The sequence below is a fragment of the Xyrauchen texanus genome, chromosome 6 (assembly GCF_025860055.1).
Source record: "Xyrauchen texanus isolate HMW12.3.18 chromosome 6, RBS_HiC_50CHRs, whole genome shotgun sequence".
NCBI classification, from domain to species: Eukaryota; Metazoa; Chordata; class Actinopteri; order Cypriniformes; family Catostomidae; genus Xyrauchen; species Xyrauchen texanus.
Window position 1 is genome coordinate 27082102 of NC_068281.1, and position 26257 is coordinate 27108358.

General features: G+C 39.6%; 1 protein-coding gene across 3 annotated transcripts in view; it reads left to right on the plus strand.

The window, feature by feature from the left end:
- The first annotated feature begins 1704 nt into the window (after positions 1-1704).
- col15a1b (collagen, type XV, alpha 1b) overlaps positions 1705-26257 on the plus strand; it is an 88494-nt gene continuing 63941 nt past the window's right edge. For 2 of the 3 annotated variants that reach the window (XM_052128930.1, XM_052128931.1), the window contains exons 1-2: positions 1705-1872; positions 1964-2034. In XM_052128930.1, the coding sequence (XP_051984890.1) occupies positions 1841-1872; positions 1964-2034 (103 nt within the window). In that variant the 5' untranslated portion in view covers positions 1705-1840. Of the gene's footprint in view, positions 1873-1963; positions 2035-4687; positions 4823-26257 lie in introns of those variants that run through there. The other variant, XM_052128932.1, reaches the window with a different exon arrangement.

Below are 26257 nucleotides of genomic sequence, written 5' to 3' on the forward strand. Positions count from 1 at the left end.
AGGTCTCTCAGGAGTTACTCAGTGTGATACAAGGATCCTTCATTTTCACAGCCTTTTGTTCCAATAGGCTACTCTTGTCTTTTAAAAAAAAAAAGAACACACCAGGGAATAGAAAAGAAATAAAGTCAGCTTAAAATGTTGTTAAGACAATTGTGCTGATGGGAATATTAACAGATGCTTTGTTAACTACAATACTGTGGTAATGTGGGCATGGCCGAGTGACGTCTGTGGAGAGTGAGGCTGGGAGAGGAAGAACGGTAAGGATTGACACCTGTGGGAAATTATCTCTAACAGCTGTTCTGTGTTACAGTGAGAGCTGGAGAGGGATAAGAGGGCAGTCCAGACTGCCAGAGGGGGGAGAGAGAGTGACACACAATCCTGACTGTGTGTGTGATCGGTTATGCTGAAAAGCTACCTGTGTGAGTGTTTATACTGAAAAGTATAAAGAATAAAAGACTCACATTGAATTGTTTGATCCTGCTTCCTCCTTGAAAGAAAGTTAGAGATCTGTCACAAATACACTCAAAAATGACAAATTTCCATCAATCAGAATTGAGTAATCTTTATATAGTGTACATCCATCCATCCATCCATCCATCCATCTTCAACCGCTTATCTGAAGTCGGGTCGCGGGGGCAGCTGCTCCAGCAGGTATATAGCAATATAGTGTACATATTATGATTTATTTTAAAAGTCTGTATAAGCTTTAAAAATTTAGTAAACAAAGTTTTAAACAAAAGTTTCAAACAATACAGTTTTGTAAATGGTGAAGCAACTACATATGCTTAGGCATAAATTGAACAAATGTTATACTTAGGAATGCTATATTTAAATAAATTAAAGTTAAACCATTTGTTTAAATCTTAATTTTGACAGGTAAACTCAAAACATATTTTACCCTATTTTTAATATTTATGCATTTCAATTTCATAACAATTAATTTAAATTAATTGTGTAATTTTAAATTAAATTCAAAATCTAAATTAAATAATTAAAAAAACCAACTTAAAATATGTCGTTTTTATTTTATTGTGTTCAAGATTACTCAGATCAATTTCATGGATTTTTAAAACTAAATTAAAATGCGTAAATCTGAAAAGTTTAATAGGAAGAGGACTGTGCCTTTACAGCTCGTGCTTCGGATACTACAGCAACAACAAATCAGAACCAATATGACAGAGAGCGTACATACCGTACAAGTTAGTAGACCATCAAGGCTAGCCTATATACATGTGTATCTGGAACTTGATCATGATGTCTTCATATATCAGTTTGTAGTAGCCTACAATGTTGACTACATTTTAGGTAGGCCTATATTATGGTAAAACAGTAACACTAGAAAACAGTGACAATACCTTTCTGTCTTGGTCGCTTAAATTGAATTGATCTTTTCTATTTCAGCTTTGGGCCTGACCATTTCCCCCTCAGAAACAAAATGTCATATTTTCATCTCAACTCTGTAAAACACGGTGCAATATGACGCGATTTCTTGGGTAAAAACGATTCATGTTGGAACTCACAGCCAAGGATGATAAAAGCATATTTGTTGAGAGATTGAATAGTCGAGCTGTTTATGGGGTCACCGCACTAAAACGGATTTGAAAGAGTGGAGAGCGTCGCTTCTCAGAGTTTTCGAGGTCGGATTTCAGCAGGCCGTAGCGCTGTAGTGTTGAGACTGAGGCAGTCTTTGTTCTGTGTGCTACTTCAGCCAGTCTAAAGTGAGAGACTACAAGAATCAGTGAGGAGGAGGAGAAGAGAAGTCACGGAGGAGAGAGACTGAGTTGGTCTGGGTGACGACACTGGAAGTGTTCTTCATATTCACGTTGTCGCACAAGCTGAAATGTTGCTACTTCTGAAGAAAATTACATTTTGGTAAGTGAATAAGATGAACGGATAGTTCCATGCAAATAATTATAGAGATATTGGACTGTGTTTGATTTTAAAATCACTGTTTAACATTTAGCCTCCTGTTGTGGATCGCTGGTGCGCATCTCGCCTTGAGTTACGTCTCATCAGAGTTTCACGTGATGGAAGGTAAGTGCATGGATATAAATGTATCAAAAGACTTTACAGTGCAATTTCAGCAATTGTGTTTTACTCTAGTGGCATTGTAATTGAAGTTTGGTGGAACTGATATCATATGCTTTTTGCATGAATCTTCTTGTGGATGGGGAATATATTAGTGGCAGAACTAGTCAATCTTGGCCTTTAGGTGATGTATGATCAGGAGACACAGTTGTAGACATTGTGGTCTTAGACATCTCTAAACACCTTTCCTGCAAAGATGATGACTGATGTGTCCTTCGTCGCATTGTCATGTTTGGCATGGCTTTAAAATAGGATGATTATTATATTTTTATTAATGATTTAGAGAATATTGCATGATATCGAAGGTGTGTTTAGAGAGAGAAGCTACTTAAGTTTTAGATATTAAGATAGAGATTCTGGGTAAACTTCTTATCAGATGTTTCTTAAAAAGCTTGCAGATGAATAGCTTTATTCATCTTAGAAGCGTACGTGTGATTTTGCATCTAAAAATATGTCTATTTTTGTTATAAACCAATATTGTAATTATATTACACAGCAAAAATAGGCCTCTTTGTCATTCTTTATCCTTGAAATAGTGTAGAGCCTTTTCATCTTTTCATTAATGTTACTTCATTTTGGTTTCACAATTCCTAAATTTCCATTTCAGATCCATAGTAAAAGGAACTGTGAGATGTTTGGTAAAACTTTACAGTAAGGTTCCATTTGTTAACTTTAGTTAACAACATTAGTTAACTTGAACTAAAAATGAACCGCGCTTTTACAGCATTTCTTAGTCTTAGTTAATGTTAATTTGAACCTATACAGTACTAATGCATTTTTAAAATCAAAAGTTGCTTTTGCTAACATTAGTTAATGTACCATGAACATAAAATAACAACGCACAATTGTACTCTATTAACTAACATTAATGAAGATGGAAAAAATGCTGTAAAAATATATTGTTAATTGTTTGTTCATGAATCCTAATGCATAATGTCAACAAATGGAACCATATTGTAAGGTGTTACCTGATGATTTGTGATGATGTTGTCTCATTCTCCAGTCATTGTGCCTCCGGGTTTGTTTTTACAGAAGGCTTAGACACTGTGATCATAAACACCACATCTTTGTTTGATGAAAAGATGTTCTCCCAATATAAATTTCAAATGACCTCATCCTCATGTTCAAAGACATTTGGTGTGTGTTAGTGCTGAGGAAGCGCTAAGGAAGTTATAGTGCATCTTATACTGCCAGTGTAAACCAATTAATAGGCCTAGTGACCATTTAACATGACCACAAAATGTGCCTGTGTGTCTGGTTGTCATCAGGTACAGTGATGACTCTGAATTAGGTGATATGCTGTAAACCATGTGTTGTCTGAGGAGCCAAGTTGTGTCAACAGATAAATTGTTCAGTCTCTGACTGCCTATTTAGAACAGGTTGAAACAGGCAGGTGACCTTTCCAGCACTGTCCAAAGCTTAGCATAGTTTCATTGCCTACAACACAAACTGTGTACAGACATCTGCTGTGGCCAAAAAAATTTATGAAATCAAGCAAATACTTTGTATCCTTTCCATTCAGTTTAGTTAATCAGCTTGGTGATTTCAAGAGGCATCACCCAAACAGCATGACATCTACGTAACATGATCTGCTCTACTCTGACCTGAAGAGACTTTTAATCTAACTGTTAACAATCCTTATTAATAATAAACTAAGTAATAAAAATAATAATTTAATGGGAATGTGGCTCTCAAGTTGAGGATCACATAAAAAAACAGATTGAAAATTAGACTGCTGCAGTTTAAAAAAGAGAACAATTGTCTTTTGTCTTGTTATAACTGATCACAGGGTTGATTAAGCATAAAAAAAAGGGGCAAAATGGAATGTAGGAAAACATGAGAACATTACATTAAGCTGCTTATCGTCTGTTTAATGTCTGTTTAAATGAATGAACACTGAGAATAAGAGTGAAATGCTTTTGTTCTTAATGCTCCCTTATCTTATCCTCTTTCTGTTGATTATTTTAGGGAGTTAATTCTACTAATTTCCCTGCAAATCTGGTTATAATGCATGTTATTTTAATTGTTCCTCTTCTGGAACCATTTACTGTTATATACACTCTTAATGAAGAACTACAGTATTTGAATTCTTAATTGGTTCAGCAATGAAGAATTGTTATTACAGAAGTCTCATTGTACAAGGAATCATTTACCCTTGCACCCCAATGAAGGCAAGTGTTTAAATAATATTTCAAGGTAATAAAAGGATGCATTTGTAGAATATCTGCATTTGTTGCTTGGCATTGTCTAGCGCTTTTACGTACATTAAAACCAAATTTACGTTTATTTTACGTTTTCCTAAATTAAAACCAATTGAAAAACATTATTAAAAGCATAACAACTGAAGTGGAATTTTTTTCTGAATTGGTATTGGTTTTATTTTAATAACAGCATGCACTTAAGCTGGCATGTACACAAAATGTTTGTGCAAAACCTGATCATCCACGTTATCCCAGCATGATTTGAGATGTTCCAAAGAGCATCTTGTGTGCTTCAATGCAAGCATGGAAATCTCACCTTTAGTGCATGAGTTAACAATGTAATTATCAGGAATGATCTCTCATAGTATTTGTTTGTCAGAGAGTAAAGGGGGTCGCACACCGAACGAGAAGCGCAGCGCCGCGCCGCGTCTAGAACAACTCACAGGTATCGCACACCGGACGCGCACATTCTATTCGCGCGAGCTCAATTTTGAATCAACTCCTGGTAGAAGTCTAGAAGAGCTGCACGATGGGTGAGTTTTAACTTGATGTATTATTTATTTTTTATGTTAATTTAATAGCTGATGTTTGATCGTTAATCGAGTAAAAGTGTCTATCACGTTGTTAAGTCTGTTATTTTGTTGTAACCTTATCCGTTGTCTTGGCAACTATGTTACATACAATAGTATTTATTTAGCTAGCGTTTAGCTAACCCGAGTGACAACGTTAACCAAACAAGTTATTTGATATATTCTTTTTTATTATATACGTAACTGACGATATGTTATGTAAGAGTGTATGGTTAGTATGGTAGAGTATTGAAAAATGGCACAACAGGGGAAAATGAAAGATTTAAAAGGGCTATGTTTGTTATATATTTTTTCCAATATGACTTTATTCAAGCTGTTAAATTAGGAATGTTAAACTAAATGTATATTGCAGCACAGGGTGAAGTATGTATATTAACGACGATTTGAGACAAATAAATGTACATTTAATATACAACTATGTAAATGGCGCTCTGTGGCGCGGCAGGGTTTTGAACAAGGTCCTGAGCCGTAGCTGGGCGCCGCGGACAGACGCCGAATGGCGCCGCCGCCGCCGGTGTGTGTACACTCATAGAGAATAATGTGTTAGAATTTTAAAGACATGGCGCTGCGCGGCGTGGCGCTGCGCTGCGCTGCGCGTTCGGTGTGCGACCCCCTTAAGACTTTTATTAGGGCTCATATAAAGCACTCTAGGAAGAGGTCTCAGAGGTGAGGGAAATCAATCTCTTTCAATTTTCAGTGTGATGCCCTCAATATGAGGTGACAATTATAGAGGGGAAAATACCTTGAGTATCTAATGTTTGAAATTCATGTTCAGTCTTTCTGCTTTGCTCATGGTGTTTGGTGGTGTTTCTGCAGCATTTGTTAGGTGAGGAGTTAGACCTCTGGATATTTTCTTGCAGATCCACATATTCTGTTCAGTGTGAGACTTACGGTTTGTCCCAAACAGGCAGGTCCACTGACTATTAGTGAGGGATTGTGGGAAGACTGGTGCTGTTGATACCAGTTTGATGTATTTTCTGATTTATTCGTTGTATATATGAATTCGAAACGTTTATACATTTTCCAAGGATTTAAATGGCTGGTTGAAATTAATTTGTGAATCATATATGGCATCATATTTGTTAGCTGTCATTTTTTTAAAGGGGACCTATTATGCAAAATTCACTTTTACATGGTGTTTGTACATAAATGTGTACAACAGTGTGTGTACACAACTACCCTACAATGTTAAAAGTCCACCCACTCCTCTTTCTTATATTTCTATTAATCAAAAACAATGTGTCAAAATGAATGGTTTTTGTTTCTGCTCTAAAGTGACGTCAAATTAGAACAGGCCTCGCCCATGACTGGTGACGGACTCCACCCTATATCCTCCCCTGAGTGATCTACATAGAGTCTGCCATTTATTTCCGAGCTGGAGCAAAAACTGTGAGAAGAATAATGTCTCAGCTTCGTAAACTTCAGTGTTCTGTTGTTGGCTGTAAAAGTGAACATAAGAGTCTTCGTGTACTCCCGGCATCAGAGCCACTGAAGACGCAGTGAACAAGTTTAGTTTTTGAATGAAATGTGCCCCAATACATACAAAAATGTGTGTAGGTTTGTACAAATAATTTTACACTGGACTACTTTGTGAATGAGTGTCAATATAAAGCAGGTTGATTCTCAAGCATGGATCAGTACCAACTGTTCATGTTCCAGCTTTATATCCTGAAGATGTAAGTATCGCACTTTATATTTTGTGAATGAAATCGCCTTTCTGAATGTGCTTGTTAGCTGATTCCACGGCTAATGCAGCTAAAGTTACCATTGTCTCTGATTGTATTCATGGAGACCAGATATACATATATACATATACATATTCATACATGTATGGCTGAACTCATGGCTGGACTGGTAATCTGGCTTACCGGGCATTTTCCCGGTGGGTCGACGTACTTTGGGGCCGATCAGACGAGGACTGGCCATCGGGAGAACCGAGCGGGGCGGTGGGTCAGCCGCAAAACCGGCCGAATGGGCCGCGATAAGCTAAATTGAGCCGCTGCATTATGCAGAATGGACCACAAAAGGAGGAGGAATACGCCATAGTAGAGTTCTCGCCACTACCATCCACCCCAACAGAGAAGAGACGGAGGAGCCCGGCCACCTGTAAGCGGAGGAACGGCTGCGAGGGGAGAAGGGGCTCCTAGCCGACCGCCTGTAGCAGTCAGCACCGTTGCCAGGGGCAGCGGAGACCCTTACCAGCCACTGAAATGCAGCGGGGTCGGAGACTGCCGACCACGAGCAAGGAGGGGCTCACTGCCGACTGCCTGGAGAGGGAGAACTGCTGCCAGGGGCGGGGGAGACCCCTTCTGTTCCCCGAGAACGCGGCGGGGCGTTCCGTCCGCCAGGGACTGGAGGACTGCCTCCAATCCGCCCAGGGAGGTGCGGCTGTCGTCCACTAGAGGGTGGAGGATTGGCCGAGAACCAAGCTATGGCGTATCGGAGAACCAGCGAGTAAGTGTTTTTATTTTCCCTCTCTCTCCCCTCTTTCTTTTCTCGGGGGATTACCTGCCGGCAGAAGGGGCTTAGGGCACGCCCTCCCCCAGGGAAAGAAGGGGTGGTGTGTATGTCATGCCGGGGGCTCCCCGGCCTGAGAGAACGAGGGAGGAATGTGACAGGGCGGAGGGCGGGCCGGGTTGTGATTCTACACACCCGGTCCCTTATCAGGCTAATCAAGCCTCCGAGAGGGATAAAGGCCAACTTCGGACGGTGGTGCGAGAGAGAGAGAGAACGTTTACGGGCAGCTGAAACATACGTTTATGTTTGTGTCTTTTTGGTTTTTGTTTTACATTAAAATATAATTTATATTGTCAAGCCGGTTATCGCCTCCTCTCCCTTAATCCGTTTAAGGTATCCTTTAATTAATTCTAGAAAAAGCACTGGTCAGGGTCTTCAGCATACAGTAAATTAAAATCACATTCATTAAGCATCTATTAGTAATAGCACGGCTTGCAGAGCAGTCGTTTATTAGTGGATATATATAGTCATCAGTGTTGTGGTCTCACTCGCTGTGAGGTCTGACATAATCAAATATAGAAGGAGGAACATAAATAAAGTTTAACCCATTCTGTTTTGTTGGCTTAATTTTTCTTACATTAATTTACTTCTTTTGCTTACATAAACTTGCTGCTCATTAAGCACTGGGAGGAAAGAACCCCTTAAAATCAATAAATGAGCAGCATTAATCAAAAGTCAGCAATACCTGCTGCTTTTAACATATAACACCTGCCTGGAAAGTCAGTTGTTATGTGTAAGTCCTCATGTAACAAAGCTGTCATGTAGAAGAATGTATTCATTTTACCATTTGAAAGTCATCTACAAGGCATCTACAAAATGTAATCATGTGGTATAGTTTATCTACCATATAACACGGCTTATGCAGATGCCCATGTAAAACTTTGCTCTGTGGTGCTGAAGGAGTTGTTAAAATGCTCTGTTCAAACAATCTCCTTAACTGTGACAATGTCAGTCTAGTGATTTTCACACTTGAAATCATTAACCTCAGGTTATTCTAAATCCAGGGTAAATGGAATGTTGGGTTATCCAGTTTCATGTTTCACACTGTTCATATTTTATCCTGGATTAATAATTAATCCTGGGTATTCATGTTCCTATGTTTCACACTGTACATTCGTGGTTAACATTCTTATTTAAATATTTGCGGTGCCAGTAACAGTGATTGGACGAAAACAGCTCGCGACGGACATGCAACCTGTCAAAGGAGCTGCTCTTCTCTTGAAATGTCGCCAAGCAAATCAGCTCTGTTTGTCATTCGTCTTCTGAAATATGCCACGAAAACACTCTCTTCATCAAGCCAGTTATCAAGATATGTAATGATGTTATAACAATGTAATGTAACTGAAATTGAATTTAACTTATAGCTAACAGAAATAGATGAATGTCAGACCTCCTATAGCATATGTATACACAACACCTTTCCACCTTACATGCCATTTATTTTAAAATCGTAACTTTATAATATTCTATGATTTTAACTTTTATTTTCAAAAAAAAATCCTGTTTATGACCTGATGATGTCACACCGCCTATTAAACATTTACAAACACCTATAACACAACTTACACAACTAGGATCTTGGAAACACATCCCACCCATAATAATAACAACAGTAATAATAAATAAAATCTTTCCCCTCTTTGGTGTTTTAAATATCCTCCTGAACATTTGGACATGGTGCATAACATTTTGTACTTTAACTTGGCTATGTCATGCTTATTAGGACCTTATATTAATTTTATTAGTAGGACTGACAATACTCACAATGTGTTAGGAGCTGTAGAAAAACAGCCTATTACAGTAACAACATGTTTTTACTTCAAATAACTCATTACATACTTACCTATGTACTTACACACTAATATAAAGTCTTAAAAGTTGAATTGAGTGCAGTGCTCTCAAACAGCATATGAAAGAGGGAAAGGAAATTGTCTTGGTTACGCATGTAACCCCAGTTCCATAAAATGAAGGGATTGAGACATGTGTTGCTGACGCTATGGAAAATTCCTTTCTCAACGACCTATTTGAAGCCCTTTGTTAAATAACGGCAATTCTATAATTGCCAATGGTCTTTCAGCCCTGTCCTTTAGGCGTGCAGTTGGCCTATATGAGTGGGTGCGAAACCCCCATTTCCTTGTCCCCAGGGACAAGGAGTGCAACACTCGCACCTCAAAGCTCTGGGTCAGTTGTTCTGCCAGCTTATGCAATGTCTCATTCCCTTCAACTCAGGGAACTTAGGTTCACTATCTGTCACTCACTAGACGTTGTGTGGATGTAGTGACACTAGGGGTTGCCCTTGGGAGCCCCAAACATAGTGATATATTGAACTCAAGATGGCGCCGAGTATAGCTGCTGCGTTGCGAGCTCCGATACAACACTGCGGTTTATTGTTTGTTTTGTTTACAGTTCTTTGTTTTTTGTCTTGGATGTTGTCTGCCTTATTGTTTACAACAGACAAACACTTTTGGACATTGGTTCTACAATTACACATCGAAAAACCGGACTTTAAATTCCTCAACGCCGACCCGCTGTTTACAAACACGCCGGCGGAGCCCTTTGTCTGGGCTGCTCGGCCGCGGAAACGCAGAAGGAAAAGGCGAAAAAGAGCCGGCGTTCTCATCAGAGTAAGACGTCGTGCAAATCGACCTCCGCTACCCAGTATACTACTGGCAAATGTTCAGTCTCTGGACTGAGAGCGCGGATCTCTTTCCAACGAGAGACGCGAGATTGCTGTGTTATCTGCCTTACAGAAACCTGGATGTCTACGGAGATTCCAGACTCGGCCATTGAAATCACGGGCTTCTCCGTGCACCGAGCGGACAGAGCGAAAGACCTCTCTGGTAAAAGCAGAGGTGGTGGTGTATGTTTTATGATCAACAAATCATGGTGTGATCAGAGGAACGTACATTTCATCAAGTATTTCTGCTCTCCTGATCTGGAATATCTTATGCTTCTGTGTTGACCATTCTGGCTACCGAGTTAATTCACAGCGGTCATCATCACAGCTGTGTACATCCCCCCACAAGCTGACACAGACCGGGCACTCAGGGAACTGTATGGGTGTATAAGTGAGCAGGAAACCGCGCACCCTGAGGCTGCGTTCATTGTTGCTGGGGACTTTAACAAAGCCAACTTCAAAACAATCGCTCCAAAATACCATCAACACATAAACTTCAACACACGAGGGGACCGGGTTTTAGATCATTGTTACTCTCCTTTCCGGTATGGCTACAAATCCCTCCCCCGCCCCCCATTTGGCAAATCGGACCACTCCTCCATTCTTCTTCTGCCTGCTTACAGGCAGAAACTGAAACGGGAAGCACCCACCCTCAGAACGATCCATCAGGAAGTGCGTAGAGGACGTTGTTCCGACCAAAACAATACGGATATACCCCAACCAGAAACCATGGGTTAACGGCGATGTTCGCGGCACTCAATGCGCGGACCTCCGCTTTTAATTCTTCTAACACGGAGGAGCATAAACAAGCCAGTTATACCCTCCGTAACACTATCAGTGAAGCCAAACGCCAGTACAGGCACAAACTTGAAGGTCAGTTCAACACCACTGACTCCAGAAGTATGTGGCAGGGAATTAACATCATCACGGACTACAAACGGAATAAAGACTCTGCCGTGAACACCGCTGCATCTCTCCCGGACGAAGTTAATACATTTTATGCTCGTTTCGAGGACAATAACACCGCCCGCGAGAGAGCACACACGGCTGACGCTACAGAGGTTGGTTCACTCTCCGTCTCTGTTGTGGATGTAACCCGATCCTTCCGACGGGTGAACATCCGTAAAGCTGCGGGTCCAGATGGCATTCCGGGCCGCGTCATCAGAGCATGCGCGAATCAACTGGCAGGTGTTTTTACGGACATTTTCAATCTGTCCCTCTCCCTGTCTGTAGTCCCCACATGCTTCAAAACATCAACCATTGTGCCTGTACCAAAGCAAGCCACAATCACTTGCTTAAATGACTGGCGTCCTGTTGCTCTTGACTCCCATCATCAGCAAATGCTTTGAGAGGTTAATCAGAGATTACATCTGCTCTGTTCTGCCCACCCCTTTGGACCCATTGCAGTTTGCCTACCGCAACAACCGCTCCACTGATGATGCCATTGCATCTACACTACACACTGCTTTCTCCCACCTGGAAAAAAGGAACACATATGTGAGAATTCTGTTTGTAGACTACAGCTCATGTAGCTCCAAGCTTGATGAGAAACTCCGGGCTCTGGGCTTAAACAGCTCGCTGTGCAGCTGGATCCTGGATTTCCTGTCAGGCAGACGTCAGGTGGTTAGAATGGGCAGCAACACCTCCTCATCACTGACCCTCAACACTGGAGCCCCGCAGGGCTGTGTTCTCAGCCCACTCCTGTATTCACAACCACACATGACTGTGTGGCAACACATAGCTCCAATGCCATCATTAAGTTTGCTGACGATACGACGGTGGTAGGTCTGATCACTGACAATGATGAAAGAGCCTACAGAGAGGAGGTGCACACTCTGACACGCTGGTGTCAGGAGCACAACCTCTCCCTCAACGTCAGTAAAACCAAGGAGCTTGTAGTGGACTTCAGGAAGAAAGACGGAGAACACAGCCCCATCACCATCAATGGAGCACCGGTAGAGAGAGTCAGCAGTTTCAAGTTCCTTGATGTCCACGTTACTGATGAACTCACATGGTCTGTCCACACTGAGGCCATTGTGAAGAAGGCTCACCAGCGCCTCTTCTTCCTGAGAAGGCTGAGGAAGTTTGGAATGAACCACCACATCCTCACATGGTTCTACACTAGTACTGTAGAGAGCATCCTGACTGGCTGCATCACCGCCTGGTATGGCAATAGCACCGCCCACAACTGCAAAGCCCTGCAAAGGGTGGTGCGAACTGCCAGAAACATCATCGGAGGTGAGCTTCCCTCCCTCCAGGACATATATACCAGGCGGTGTGTGAAAAAAGCTCGGAGGATCATCAGAGACTCCAGCCACCCGAGTCATGGTCTGTTCTCACTGCTACCATCAGGCAGGTGGTATCGTAGCATCAGGACCCACACCAGCCGACTACATGACAGCTTCTTCCCCCAAGCAGTCAGACTGTTGAACAATTGATCTCTCACGATCAATAATTTGCACTGCACTTTATTAACCTATAATCTCACACTGGACTGTCAACATATTCTCCTCAATACAACTACTTACATATAATGTATACTCTTTACTTATTGTATTGTATATTGTGTATTCTATATTGTGTGTATTGTTTACTGTACATTGTATATAATTATTGTGTTGTGTAAGTATGTGTACATCTGATATGTAAATTGTGTTGTGTAAGTATGTTGTTTACTGTAATTGGTATATGTCTCGTCACTGTCATGACTGCTATGTTGCTCGGACCTGCACACAAGAATTTCACCTACTGTTGCACTTGTGTACATGGTAGTGTGACAATAAAGTGATTTGATTTGATTTGATTTGAACACCTCTGATATTTGAGAAAGGGCCAATGAAAAGTGGCGCCGCCCCAGTGTCTTTCCTCCCGGAGGTGCATGAAGAACTCGCGAAGTCGTGGCAGGCACCTTTCACTGCCCGGACCTGGCTTTCAAGTTCTGCGGTTCTCACCACCCTTGACGGCGGGGCGGTCAGGGGCTACACAGACGTTCCCCAGGTAGAGCAGGCAATTGCGGTGCACTTGTGCCCGCAGACCGCCACCACCTGGTGGAACCATCCTAGGCTCACATTCAAGGCCTGTAAGACACTGAAGGCAAAGGCTTACAGTGCCGTGGGGCAGGCCACCTCTGCTCTGCAAGACATGGCCCTCCTGCAAGTCCACCAAGTCAAGGCATTGAAAGAGCTGCACGAGGGTGATCTTGACCCGGGAGTAATGCAGGAGCTGCACACGGTGACTGACCTCGCCCTATGGGTGACGAAGGTCATAGCGTGGGCTCTCGGACAGGTGATGTCCACATTGGTGGTCAACATCGGCTCAACTGCGGCCTGAGCCAACAGCTTGGCCCCGGCGTAGAGCTCCCCACAGGAAATCACAGATCACTGCCCACGACCAAGAACCCTAGGAAGGCTTCTAGATGGACGACTCGGAGATGAGGAGACTTGCACCACATTCAGAGGTGGTAGACAGACCACTCCATCCCCCGGTGGTACCAGATTCTGAAACTGTTAACAAACACTCGTTTAGGCTCTATCTCTAATCAAAGACGAGCTAAATGGGAGGCCACTCTCTAGAGTAAAAATGTGGATATAAATATTGACATTGAAAATGCTATCAACCCTGCATCCTTGCTTCCAGAAGAAGGAACTGCACACAACTGTGCCTGACTGATCGAGACGGACAGCCAGAGCCCTCTTCAATCTGAACCACTTTCTGATGCCATGAAGCTGTTCGTGGATGGTTCCAGCTTTCATGAACAGGGAAAACGCTTCACTGGCTGGGCTGATGTAAATGAACATGGTGAAACTGTTGACTGTGGTTCTCTTTCAGGAGGAGGGGCTCAAGTGGCCGAGCTGGTCGCATTGACACGAGCATTGCAGTATGGCCAGGGGAAACGAGTCAATGTTTACACTGACAGCCGTTATGCATATGGTGCTGTTCATGACTTCGGCCCTGTGTGGAGACGCAGAGGATTTCTAACCACTGCCGGTCTGCCGATCTCTCATCAACAGCAGGTAAAAGAACTTATGAATGCCTGTGATCTTCCTGCAACAGGAGCAGTTATCAAAGTCACTGGACATGCAACGGACAAATCTCCTGAGGCCGCAGGAAACCGAGCTGCTCTTCACTTTGCATTTCACTTTTTCATTTAATATGTAGTCCTTTCTGATGGAAAACATTTATACATATAAATTATGTGATCAAAAGTACATTTGAAGAGCGGTGAAACACTTTCTTATGATGCGTTACATAATACGAGTAGACAGATAAATAAGTTTGAAGTAAGTTTGGAGCAGAATAAATAGAAATAAACTTTGTGTAAATTGTCAGCTTTACGCTAAGCTAAAATGCTATTTCTAGCCATTTTACATGCACGTTAACAGGCACAGACATATGTTTTTATCAAGAAAATTCACGTTAGATCATAATTTCTTTTTTCTAGTAAGACCTTTGAAATTAGGACAAAAATCGTATTCTTGATAATAATTTTTGTATTGTTTTCCTGTAAAAACATCAAAAAATCCTGAAAACAAGATCGGTTTGATTTATCTTGTTTCAGAAACAACACTGCATAAGATATTTAGGTTTTTCAGAGAATGTATTTTTAACATGTGTATTGTGTCTTACTGTACTAGCAGAGCTTTTATAGTCAAAATAAGTGAAAAATTCTACCAGTGCTGAAGAAGTAATCAAAAGTATTTAGAATACATTACTGACCTTGAGTAATCTAACGGAATACATTACAAATGACATTTTACAGCATGTATTCTGTAATCTGTAGTGGAATACATTTAAAAAATAACCCTCCCAGCTCTGACTACAAGTTATGGTCACTTATTAAAATGGCTGATTGCTGCATATTAAATAGCAGCAAAGAAGGCTGAGATGTGGCCTAGTGCAAGTTCTTTGCAGTGATTCATTAAAGGAGGCATGCTAAAAACAAATTAAAGTCTGTCCTGTGTCAAAGGAGGTTGATTGTTTTTTTTAATACTTCAGAAATTAAAGTTCATAAAAATATTTTGATAAAAAATCCAAGTCGTGTAATATGTGATATAGATGTTTGTAAGTATAGTGTTTGTGAAAGCATTATGGGGGGTTTGACTTCACTAGGTCACATGACCAGGAAGTTCTATAGATTTGAACATTTCAAAAATTCGTAAAAAGTGCACAAAATCGTGGCCTGGGTAGCTCAGTAGTAAAAGACGTTGGCTACCACTCCTGGAGTTTGTGAGTTCGAAACCCAGGGTGTGCTGAGTGACTCCATCCAGGTCTCCTAAGCAATCAAATTGGCCCAGTTGCTAGGGAGGTTGGATAACCAGGGTAACCTCTTCCTTGTGGTCGGTATAATGTGGTTCGCTCTCGGTGGGGTGCGTGGTGAGTTGTGTGTAGATTCCTCGGTGGCTATGTGTCCGTGGTAACATGCTCAACAAGCCACGTGATAAGATGCGCAGGTTGACGGTCTCAGACACGGAGGCAACTGAGATTCGTCCTCCGTACACCCGGATTGAGGCAAGTCCCTAGAAACCCAATTGATAAACAATGCTGCAACGCTAGCATTTGTGCTACAGATGTACAATTATCAAAAGAGAGTATAATTTACCATGTTTTGAACACCTTCTACTCTACTTTGTTAAACATGCTTGAATATCATGTAATGTAGGAACTTTGACTCATTTATCAATATTATTTCATAAAAGTGAATGTTTATCACTTCTGTTGTATATCTTCTTGGTATATTTTACTGTGTTCAAAGGACTTATTTTACTTGGCAATTTTCAGTATATATTGGGGTATTATTGTGCAAATGTTTTATTAGTCCTATTTATTGGTTTTGTTTTTAACTCTCATTTGAACTCATTTTTATGTATTTATTCAAAGACTTTGTATTTAAGAATGGGGAAATGAGGGTTAATTTTATTTAAAATAATGGTTTGTTCCATGTTCAGGGCTCGATGGACGCGCCAGCGCGTCCTGCTGGATATTTTCATTATTACAGCAGAAACAACTTAAAATACTCCGTTATTTTTGGGTATACAGATAAGTGTAAGACATCATTAGAGACTATAAAGGGTCTACTTTTATTTGTGTACACTCACAATAACAACAAAATCTTGTGCTTTTGTAAAATAAAGAATATAAAAAGGGTGAGCTTTCAGCAGTCTCTGTGTTCACGAGCATATTTCTGAAAAACGTCACAAAAATTAACTGAAACTCCGCGAATACTTATCACACAAACATGAAACATATGTCTAAAGAAAGCTTAAAATGTCTACTTTTTAATAAAACAATTCAAATTTAAAACAAATATTCTCCTGCAATGCAATCTGTTTGAAACAAAGCAATGTACAGTTATTGGCTTAGCTCATTAAAGCTAATGTGATCACTCCCACCAGCAGAGCATGTTATTCATATGCTAATGTGCTGAGACGATCAATGCAAATGTACACGCCCCCGACAGTGAGGTTGTAAACACATTTCATTAATTTTTCTGCATGTTTGCAATGATACACAGGTGAGAAAGCTCCAGGATATTAAGGAAGAGTTAACATTTTCCTCAGAAGAAGAGCAGAACTCCGATGAACGTTTGTATTTTGAAGAGAGACTTGATCCAGTCGAGGATACAATTTCAGACGAGTAAATCATTTAGTTTACATTAGTTGACATGCTATTTTATATAAACATGTGCATATTTTACTAGTGGGACTGTTTCCAGACTTGCCAGCCAGGATTCAGAGTATTGAAATTTGAAATATGACTTCTAATAAGCAAGTTTTAGTTACATTTAAATGCATTTTCGGCTAAAGCAGGTATTTAAATTGTATGCCGTATGATATAAATATGATATAAAAATAATATGAATGTTTAGATTATATTTTATCTAGTGTTTATAATGCCTTATTATTATAAACAAAGCTTGTGCTTGCAAATATGTGTTAGCGTTAAATTATTAAAATGCACTTTAAATATGCCCATATTAGAAAATCAGCATATTATAATGATTTCTGAAGGATCATGTGACACTGAAGACTTCTGTAATGCTGCTGAAAATTCAGCTTTGATCACATATTGCATTTTACAATATATTTAAATACAAAACTGTTCTTTTAAATTGTAAAAAGAGTTCAGAATATCAATGTTGTTTCTGTATTTTGGATCAAATAAATCCAGTCTTGGTGAGCAGAAGAGAATTCTTTTAACAGTAGTGTAGGTCTAAAATTAAGTAAAGTCTTTATGTAAAGAAAATATTTAGTCAGGTTACTTCTTTTAACTTAAAACTTGATTTGGATCATTAAGTCTCCTCACATTCATTCTCTATCCCTCATTGATAGGCCCAGGGGAGGGGTCTTTGTCTCTCATGTGTGAATTACAATACATATTCATTATCATTCACGCTCCTCGCATATTACCTATCAACACTAAAATTGTCTTACAAAAGTTAAATTACTATATTATTTTGTATGAATGAGTGATCAGGATGGTTTTCACATAATTTTGTAGCAAAAACTCTAGGCTACAAGATCCAGTTCTCAAAAGTCTTGTGGACAAATGTTTAGTATGTGTTATATGACCTTATTTCAGTGACTTACATTTTTTATTTAAAAAAAAAAAAACATGCATAAACGTTATTTTCTCAAAAATACAAACCTGTACACACACATGTTGCTCACATTTTTTATTCATATTGTAGCCCAGTTTGTGCTGAATACAGTGTAATCAGACTTTAGCCATTGTTTTGGGAGGGGAGTGTACTGCTCTTAGTTCCAGAAACTGGTCTAGATTTTAGATCTGTTTTTGTTTTTTAATGTAACCTTGGTTTTATGATTTTTTTTTTTTATGCTTTTTTATTTGCACATTGTGCACCTCTGATGGATTAAATAATTTTTGGAATGCTATACCTTTTCTCTTGTGTGATTCTCCTTGTGACCGTTCAGGTCCCTATCAGAGGTGGGTAAGGGACCATCTGTAAAGTCCACACATTGTGCTAATACAAGCTAATACTGTGGAGGGGTAAGGGATCGTCTGAAAATTCCACAAGTGGTGCTAAAACTGTGGATTATTTCTATATAAATGTTCAATAAGATCAAACATGTATGAATACAATCAATGACTCATAAAGACAAGTACAAGTGAAGGAAAATATATATATATATATATATGTATAAACCAACCAAAATGTATACATAAAAAAGACAAGTAAACATATAAAAGATGTAATTTGTTTTATAATTCAGCATATAAATAGAATATAAAGAATAAAAAATTATATAAAATTTTTCTTGTGGAGGATATGGTTAGGGGCTGTGATTCTTCCCCATCCCTCTCCTTTTTTATTCACTGTGAAAACCGTGTAAATGCACATAATGTAGCATACTGGTACTAAAAGTGACATCATTGATTTACAGCAAGCTCTGCTCTGGCATTTTTATAATGTACAATAAGGCCATTTATCCCTGACTGTGATCTATTACTCACATTGGAAAATACACTGCATGGAAAAAACACATCACCCCTCCAATAAGGGTCAGATTGGGGTTAAGAATGCCCTGAATGAGCAGCCATTTTCCACTATCATTTCTTCCTGTGTGGCATAACATTAACAATTACTAGGTCTACTTAATCTTTGTTCCAGTGTGTTTGTATACGTCATCCCATTTCTACAGGCAGTCCTAGCACATTCTGTAACTCATTGTGGTAATGTGTCTGCTTGAATTAAAATTTGTGTGCATGTATTTGAAGTTACACTGGGGACTGTAATCTTTATTGTACAGTATTAGAGTTCCGGTTCTCAAGTCGTATTAGACATGCAGCCTTCCAAGAGTGTTGGTGTTTAGTGTAACAGCACTGGGATGCTTCACTCACTGTTTGTATAAAATCTGCTTGTTCACCTTGAACATATTACAGAAAGAATCCCACTGGAGCTACCTTGGTTCAAGTGCCTTGTTCAAGGGCATAATGGCTTGATTCTTGTGGGGTCAAACAAGCAACCTTCAGTTACTGTTCCTTAGCCTTAACCAAAACACTACACCACACCACCCACAAGTATGATTCTCTGGGTTAACATACCTTAATCAGTTATTTGATCCTCCTCTAATGATGCTAATTAAGTTGGTTTTCAAAGCTTATTCAAATAATTTTTCTTTAATCATCACTAAACCCCAAATGTCCAAGCAAATTTATTTATCAACAGTTACAATTTATTAAGTCAACAACATTTATTAACAAACTTAAAACTCTAGTCTTACATTTTTACATTATAGTATCCTGCATTGGCTACATGTAACCATACCTAGTCACCGATAGACTTTTACTCAGGCATGTGCTCACTCTTAGGACTACCTAAGTGCACCTTGTGTTACAGTAACATGGTTAATAGTTGTGAGCTCGAGTGAACGACTAAGTGATATCTAAAGAGATTAAACTTGCTGCATGTGGTCTCAAACCCAGAATTTGTTACAGCATCAAGCATCACATGAAACAGTTGCACCTTCCTTTCCTCTTCCAACTGAGGAATTGTTTTTGAAGTCAAAGACAAGAAGATAAGAAAAATATATAGTATGCACATCAGGGCATTAAAGGAATCAGTGTCTCTATAACCTTTACGAAGAGTCTAAACATTCATTTTTACTATGTGAACTGTAAGCCTAATTTATTTATTTGTTTATTGGAGGGACTATTTGCACTTGGAGTAAATAGCACCAGCCACACATTGTGGATTTTTGCACTCTAATTGTCTGGTGGAAACACGGAAGTTGAAGACAAACTGCACCCCAAATATCTCTGCAGTGTTGTGGGGTGTTATGATGGTGTGGATGTGCTTTCTTCATTCAAGCGACCCAGGTTCGATTTTGCCTCTTGTCCCACTTTTTCCCATCCTTTTCCCTCCCAATCCTGTAAGTACTATATGTTAGTAAATAGGGATGCAAACAGGATTGTTCTCTATCTAAGGACATTCTTTGTCTCCTCTCCTTCTTTCATGCAGTTTTGTAAATAATTTGGGTAATTCCTTTTCTATTGTCAGTCAACTGTGACCTCCAGGTGGGTGACTGAGTGATTTTGGTTGGACATAACGTGGAAGGGGAGCCTTGAACTGGACAATCCTAATTCTTTGCCCAGGATTCAGGTCTATCAATGACCCTAGGGGGTCTCTGCAATACATTGAGCAGGTTACACTCCCTCAAGTCTCTTACACCTGCAGACACCACATATCCTCTGATGAGGTTGTTACTTGCAGAGACGGATTATGACTTTGATGTGCCCTGGGCACAGATACCTCAAAGGCCCCCTACACCACATTTTTCGACAAAAGTGTTGATCCTGTATGCCCCATCATACAGGATTTACAATGACACAAATACGTGGGGGGAAATGCACACAATATTATGTACTTTTACACCACAAATTGGTTTATTTGTATCTCACCAGCTTCTGACCTCCTCGAATCATATCACATGAGAATATGCCATGAATAATTTACATTTCTGCATTTAGCAGACGAGCGTTTAGCAATCGATGCATTATAAAAACAAGGAGCAATATCAATCACCAAAGGCATTTAGCTAAGTAATAAAATTGTTGGTTTTACCTTAGCTGAGGGGTATCTTTCTTGATTTCCTCAGAGAAAACGCTTCCACAACGTCATCAAAATCCAGTTCCCTCACAAGATCGCATTCAATGGCCATTAAAGACAGCGAATTGAGACGTCCGTGACACATTTTGTTTCTTAGTTCGTAATTTATTCTTGCCATGAGAGAAAATGAACGTTCTCCTTCACAGTTGCTGACTGGTAGGGTGAGGAAAAGCTTTAGGGCAACATACATATTGGGGAAAATCGATGGGAGCCCATTATCTATAATTGTTTTTAGCATCTTTGATGGTGATCTATCCGGCTCCATTGAAATGAAAGATCTGAACTGTAACAGCTCATCAGCAAGACAGCTGTTCAAGTCATCAGGGTAAGAAGCAGAAAGGTTATGGGCTCCTGTAATAATGTTTCTGTCAGATTCTGAGTCTGGCAGGAATAGAACACCAAAGAAACTATTCATGTGTTTATAGGCATCCAGTCTGTGATCAAGGCAGTTGACAATATTGTCAATGGTAACATTAAATGTATCCACTTGAAATTTTCGGCTTCCACTAAGGCCTGCATCACCATCTGTGGTCTCGTCAGCAAAAGTTTTTCTTTTCTTTATTCATTGTACATGTTTATAAGACTGCCATACGCCTGGCACACTTAAAGCGCTCCTCTCAAAGTGTTCGAATAGTCCTCGCTGAGCTGGTACAAACTCGCGCAATGATTCAAGCAGTCGCACCGCTGTCCTATGGTCCATATCACTTTTTTGTAGACATAAACTGGTCGCGTGGAATCGTTCGAGTATAGTATTCCAGAACTGCGCCATAAATGCAGTTTCTAGTTTGTCCATCTTTGCATGAAGTCCCGATGCTTCGTTGCATGTTTCCCTTTTTTCGGTCTCATCTGCTGCTATACTGTTTAAGGCCTCTCTTATATTACTGTAATTTTGCCAAAGAGCTTTGGCCGAATCAGCCCTACAGCTCCACCGAGTATTAGACAAATGCTTAAGTGTTAAGTTTGTTTTTTCGAATACTTTCCCCCATCGGCGTGTAGATGCAGAACAAAATGAATACAATGACTATAGCAGACTAAAGTACTGTTCGACCTCTGGACTGCTGTGTGTACTGTTTACACCTACTAAATTCAATGAGTGAGCGGCACAAGGTATGTAGTGGATCAATGGATTTCTCCGTTTTAAGTGAGCCTGCAGTCCATTGTATCTGCCCGACCTATTACTCGCATTATCGTACGATTGGCCTGTACAGTTTAATATGTCCAAGCCTAGGTTGTTTACCATTTTAATGACATAATCACACAAACTCTCACCTGTGTGACATGAAATGGGCTCGAAAGCTATGAATCGTTCTATAACATTCCCTTTCGCATTGACGAGTCTGAAGATGAATGTTAATTGGTCAATATGGGACAAATCTGGTGTTGAATCAACGACGACTGAAAAATATTTGGCATCCTTTAATTCATTCGCGATTACTTGTTTAGTTTTTTCTCCCAATACATCAATAAACTCCTCACATATACTTGATGACAAATTAGATACACTTCCCCTTCCTTTTTGGCCGCGTGTTTTAATATGCTCCTATAGAAACGGGTCAAATTGAGATATTAGCTCTAAAATTCCTAGATAGTTTCCATTGTGAGGTGAACCTAAGAGCTCGTCCTCCCCCCTGAACGCCAGTCCTCTTTCGGCTAAAAAAGTTATCACTGCCACCACACGCTTCAGCACCTCTTTCCAGTATTCCCTCTCTCCAGCTATTTGTTAGACCAGAGCTGAGTCCATCGCCTGGGTGTTTTTAGATCTATGCAATAAGGCTAACATACAAGACATATGACCAGGGCTCCTCTCATGTTCAGAAATCCTTTCTGGGTGCTTCCAGTCACTGAATCCATCTGTAAAGGCATGTCTTTTGGACGAGAAAAGTTTGCATGAATAACAGAACACCTGTCCCGTTGATGGGGAGTATAAAAGACACTCTCGTGAAACAATCTGGCCGTTTGGCAAGTGAGTGTGTAATAAATCATTGGTAAGCGAGCGAGTCTTACCACCCAGACCACTATCCCTTAGGGAAGAAGTATATTTTGAGCTTCGGTTATGGAAAGCGGCAGCCCCTCTGTTAATAAGAATACTTCTCACCGAATCATTTTTTATATCTCCCCACAATGCAGGATCGCAGTTTGTCTCCCAAAACATGTGGTCATCGTCTGTCTGACTTTTACTGTGATCGTCCTGAGTAAGATTACTTTGTGGCAGCGCTGGCGGGTGGTGGTATACACAGGCCGGGTCACTGCTATCATGGTTACTTGTGCTAGTGCCATCTTCACTTGAAGCAGCAGAAGGATCGATGTTGTTAGCATCAGTCGTGTTTGCATTTTTAAAAAAGCTGGAGATTGTTGGTAGCTTTTGTAGCAAGTGAGCTTCTCTTGCTTCTTTGTCTTTTTTTTAGCTTTCTTTTCATTGATCCACTTGGTTGTGGTTTTACACTCATGTTTGTTATTTTTAGTAACCGTCTTCTATGCGTAACTGCTTATATTTCGCAATGATTTTCACTGGCCTCTAGATGTCCCTCTCAACAGCGCAGCAATATATTAAAATTATTTATTTTATTTATTTAGCAGTTAATACTTCGCAACTGCAAAAAAATAAATAAAATTATTCTACAGTATTCAACACCATTTTACAAAAAAAAAAATTATAATTCATAAATAAATAATTATATGAAAAAAAAAAATAAATCACACAAACAGTAAATTTGCAAGGGCCCCCTGCTGGCATAGTGCCCTGGGCAAGTGCCCAGTGGGCCCGTGCGTTAATCCGTGCCTGGTTACTTGTTATAGTGTTGGGTGAATTAGAATAATCTAGGACATTCTGTAATGTGGGACACCTAACCACTGATGTGTGTATTTCTTGCTCTATCACAAAAAAGTTTATGTTAAAATTATATCCTAGATGAGTTGTCAGGTTTTCCAAGTCTTGTTTATTTTTCTGAATGATTGGGGTGGCAGTCAAAGTAGATTGCAAATATCTTAAGTTTAAAAAATGTCCCAGATGAGCCCTAAAGTATGTCCAGTGAAGTTTAATCAAAAGCTGTTCCTTATTCATATTCTCTTTATTAGAAATCAGTTGAACTGTTCATATGTCTCACAAAATGGCATCAAAATAAGCTGAAAACCAGAAAGTTGCTGGTTCAAGCCCTGCAAGTATCAGACAGCAAATGTTGGCTGTTGTGCCCTTGAACACTTAAGGCCAGGTTGCTCCAGGATGTTTGTCCTGGTATGAAATATAATGCAAGTTGTTTTGGATAGATGCATCTGCTAAATTACTTCTTACAAAGTATGAGAATCCACATCAAACCAATAAACTTTGTTTAACACTGTTTTAAAGGGGAAATTATGCAGATAAATGTAGAGGAATGGACCAGTCATTGTAAACACACATGAAATCAAACATGTCCTGCTCTCAACAAACTGCCAGAGCTGTGCTGACTTGCATATCTGCAACAAGAAAAGAGAGGGTGGGGGCTGATTCTTTAATTTAAACATATTACACAGAAGCAGCATTGTGTGTGACTAAGTCTCTGCTCTTATAGGTGTGTGAGGAGGGTAGAACTGTTATAATAACCTGAGTCAGACTGAAGAACAGAAGGCCACTTTCTTCCCTGTCAACACAGCTCCTCCCTCTTACCTAACAGCTCAAGATTATTGGTTCAAAAAACCTGACTGTCCGTGATGTCACCCACTTCCTGTCCTTTATGTCATAGTACCAAATAAAACACTTCATGCTTACATATTTATGAAATCTATATATAACTTTGAGGTAACTAACTGAACATATCACTTTGTTTTTCTGGTGACTATTTTGTCAGTTGTCAGTATCCACATAATTGTTTATAGGTTTTATTTTCTCATTTTACCAGAACATGAAGATGCCTTTCTTTCAAAGTAACAGTCTTTTCTGTTTAGATATAGATAGACTTTACTATACTAAACAATGATACATTATACTATACTATACTATACTATACTATACTATACTATACTATACTATACTACTGTATAGAACATGAAGATGCCTTTCAAAGTAACAGTCTTTTCTTACTAAACAATGTTATATTGTACTTCATTATACTACACTAAACTATACTATACTATAGTAAAGTAGAATATACTTTGTTCTCTCAAATCAGAACATTTAATGAAGAACATGAAGATGCCTTTATTTCTGTTATGTATACCCTGTCTTGTTTCACTGTTGCCCTTTTGTTTGCCATTTTTGTCACGTTTGCATTTCTTAGTTTTCACTTTAGTCCGTTATGTAACTCCATAGTCCCCTTGTTAGCGTTCGTGTTTTCTGTCATTGTTTTCACCTGTCCTCATTAGTTTGCCTTTTGCTTCTGTTAATCACCTTGTTATCTTGTTTGAGTTCTGTTCGTTCATTGGCCCCTTTTTCCCATGTTTATGTATTTATACCCTGTGTCTTTGTTCAGTCCTTGTCTATCGTGGTTTGATGTCAGCCTGGTGTGTGTGTGTGTGTGTGTGTGTGTGTGTGTGTGTGTGTGTGTGTGTGTGTGTGTGTGTGTGTGTGTGTGTGTGTGTGTGTGTGTGTGTGTGTGTGTGTGTGTGTGTGTGTGTGTGTGTGTGTGTGTGTGTGTGTGTGTGTGTGTGTGTGTGTGTGTGTGTGTGTGTGTGTGTGTGTGTGTGTGTGTGTGTGTGTGTGTGTGTGTGTGTGTGTGTGTGCGTGTGCGCGCGCGCGCGCGCAAAGGATAGTAAAACCCGAAAGTTTTGACCTTGTGGGGACATTTTGTCGGCCCCCATGAGGAAAACAGCTTATAAATTATGTTTTTTGAAAATGTAAAAATGCAGAATGTTTTCTGTGAGGTTTAGGGGATAGAATATAAAGTTTGTACAGTATAAAAACCATTATGTCTATGGAATGCCCCCATAAAACATGGAAACACAATGTGTGTGTGTCGAGTCCTCTGTTTGTTTAGTTAGCAGTTTTTATGTTTGATTTCCCCATTGTGGGTTGTTCCTTTGTGTTTACCTGTTTGTTAATTAAATAAAGTTTAAACTGCGTTTGGATCCTTGTCTGCCTCGTTGCTCAAGTGTTACAATTTCACAGTAACAATCGTTTCTTGTTTTATATATACATTTATTCATTTTGCAGATGACTATTCGACTTACAAAAGAGGAAGAACATCAGCGAATCATCTTAGGGAGACAGTGGTACAAAAAGTGCCATATTACAAAGTTTCACTATCATCAGAATAGTATACAAAACAGATTTAAGTGCAACAAGAAATGTCATTTTTATTTATTTTTTTTTATTTATTTTTTTAGTGACCGGTTAAGTGCTTTTGGAAAAGATGTGTTTAGTTGTTTTTTGAAGATAGAGAGTGAGTTAGCTTCCCGGATTGAGTTGGGAAGGTCATTCAGACTTTACTGTACTAAACAATGCTACATTATACTATACTATACTGCTGTATGTTCTCTTGTGTAACCAGTATATGAAGTTGACTTTGAAAGTATTTTCTTATTTTATATTGATAGACTTTACTCTACTTTACTATACTATTCTATACTATGCTATGTTTTCTCG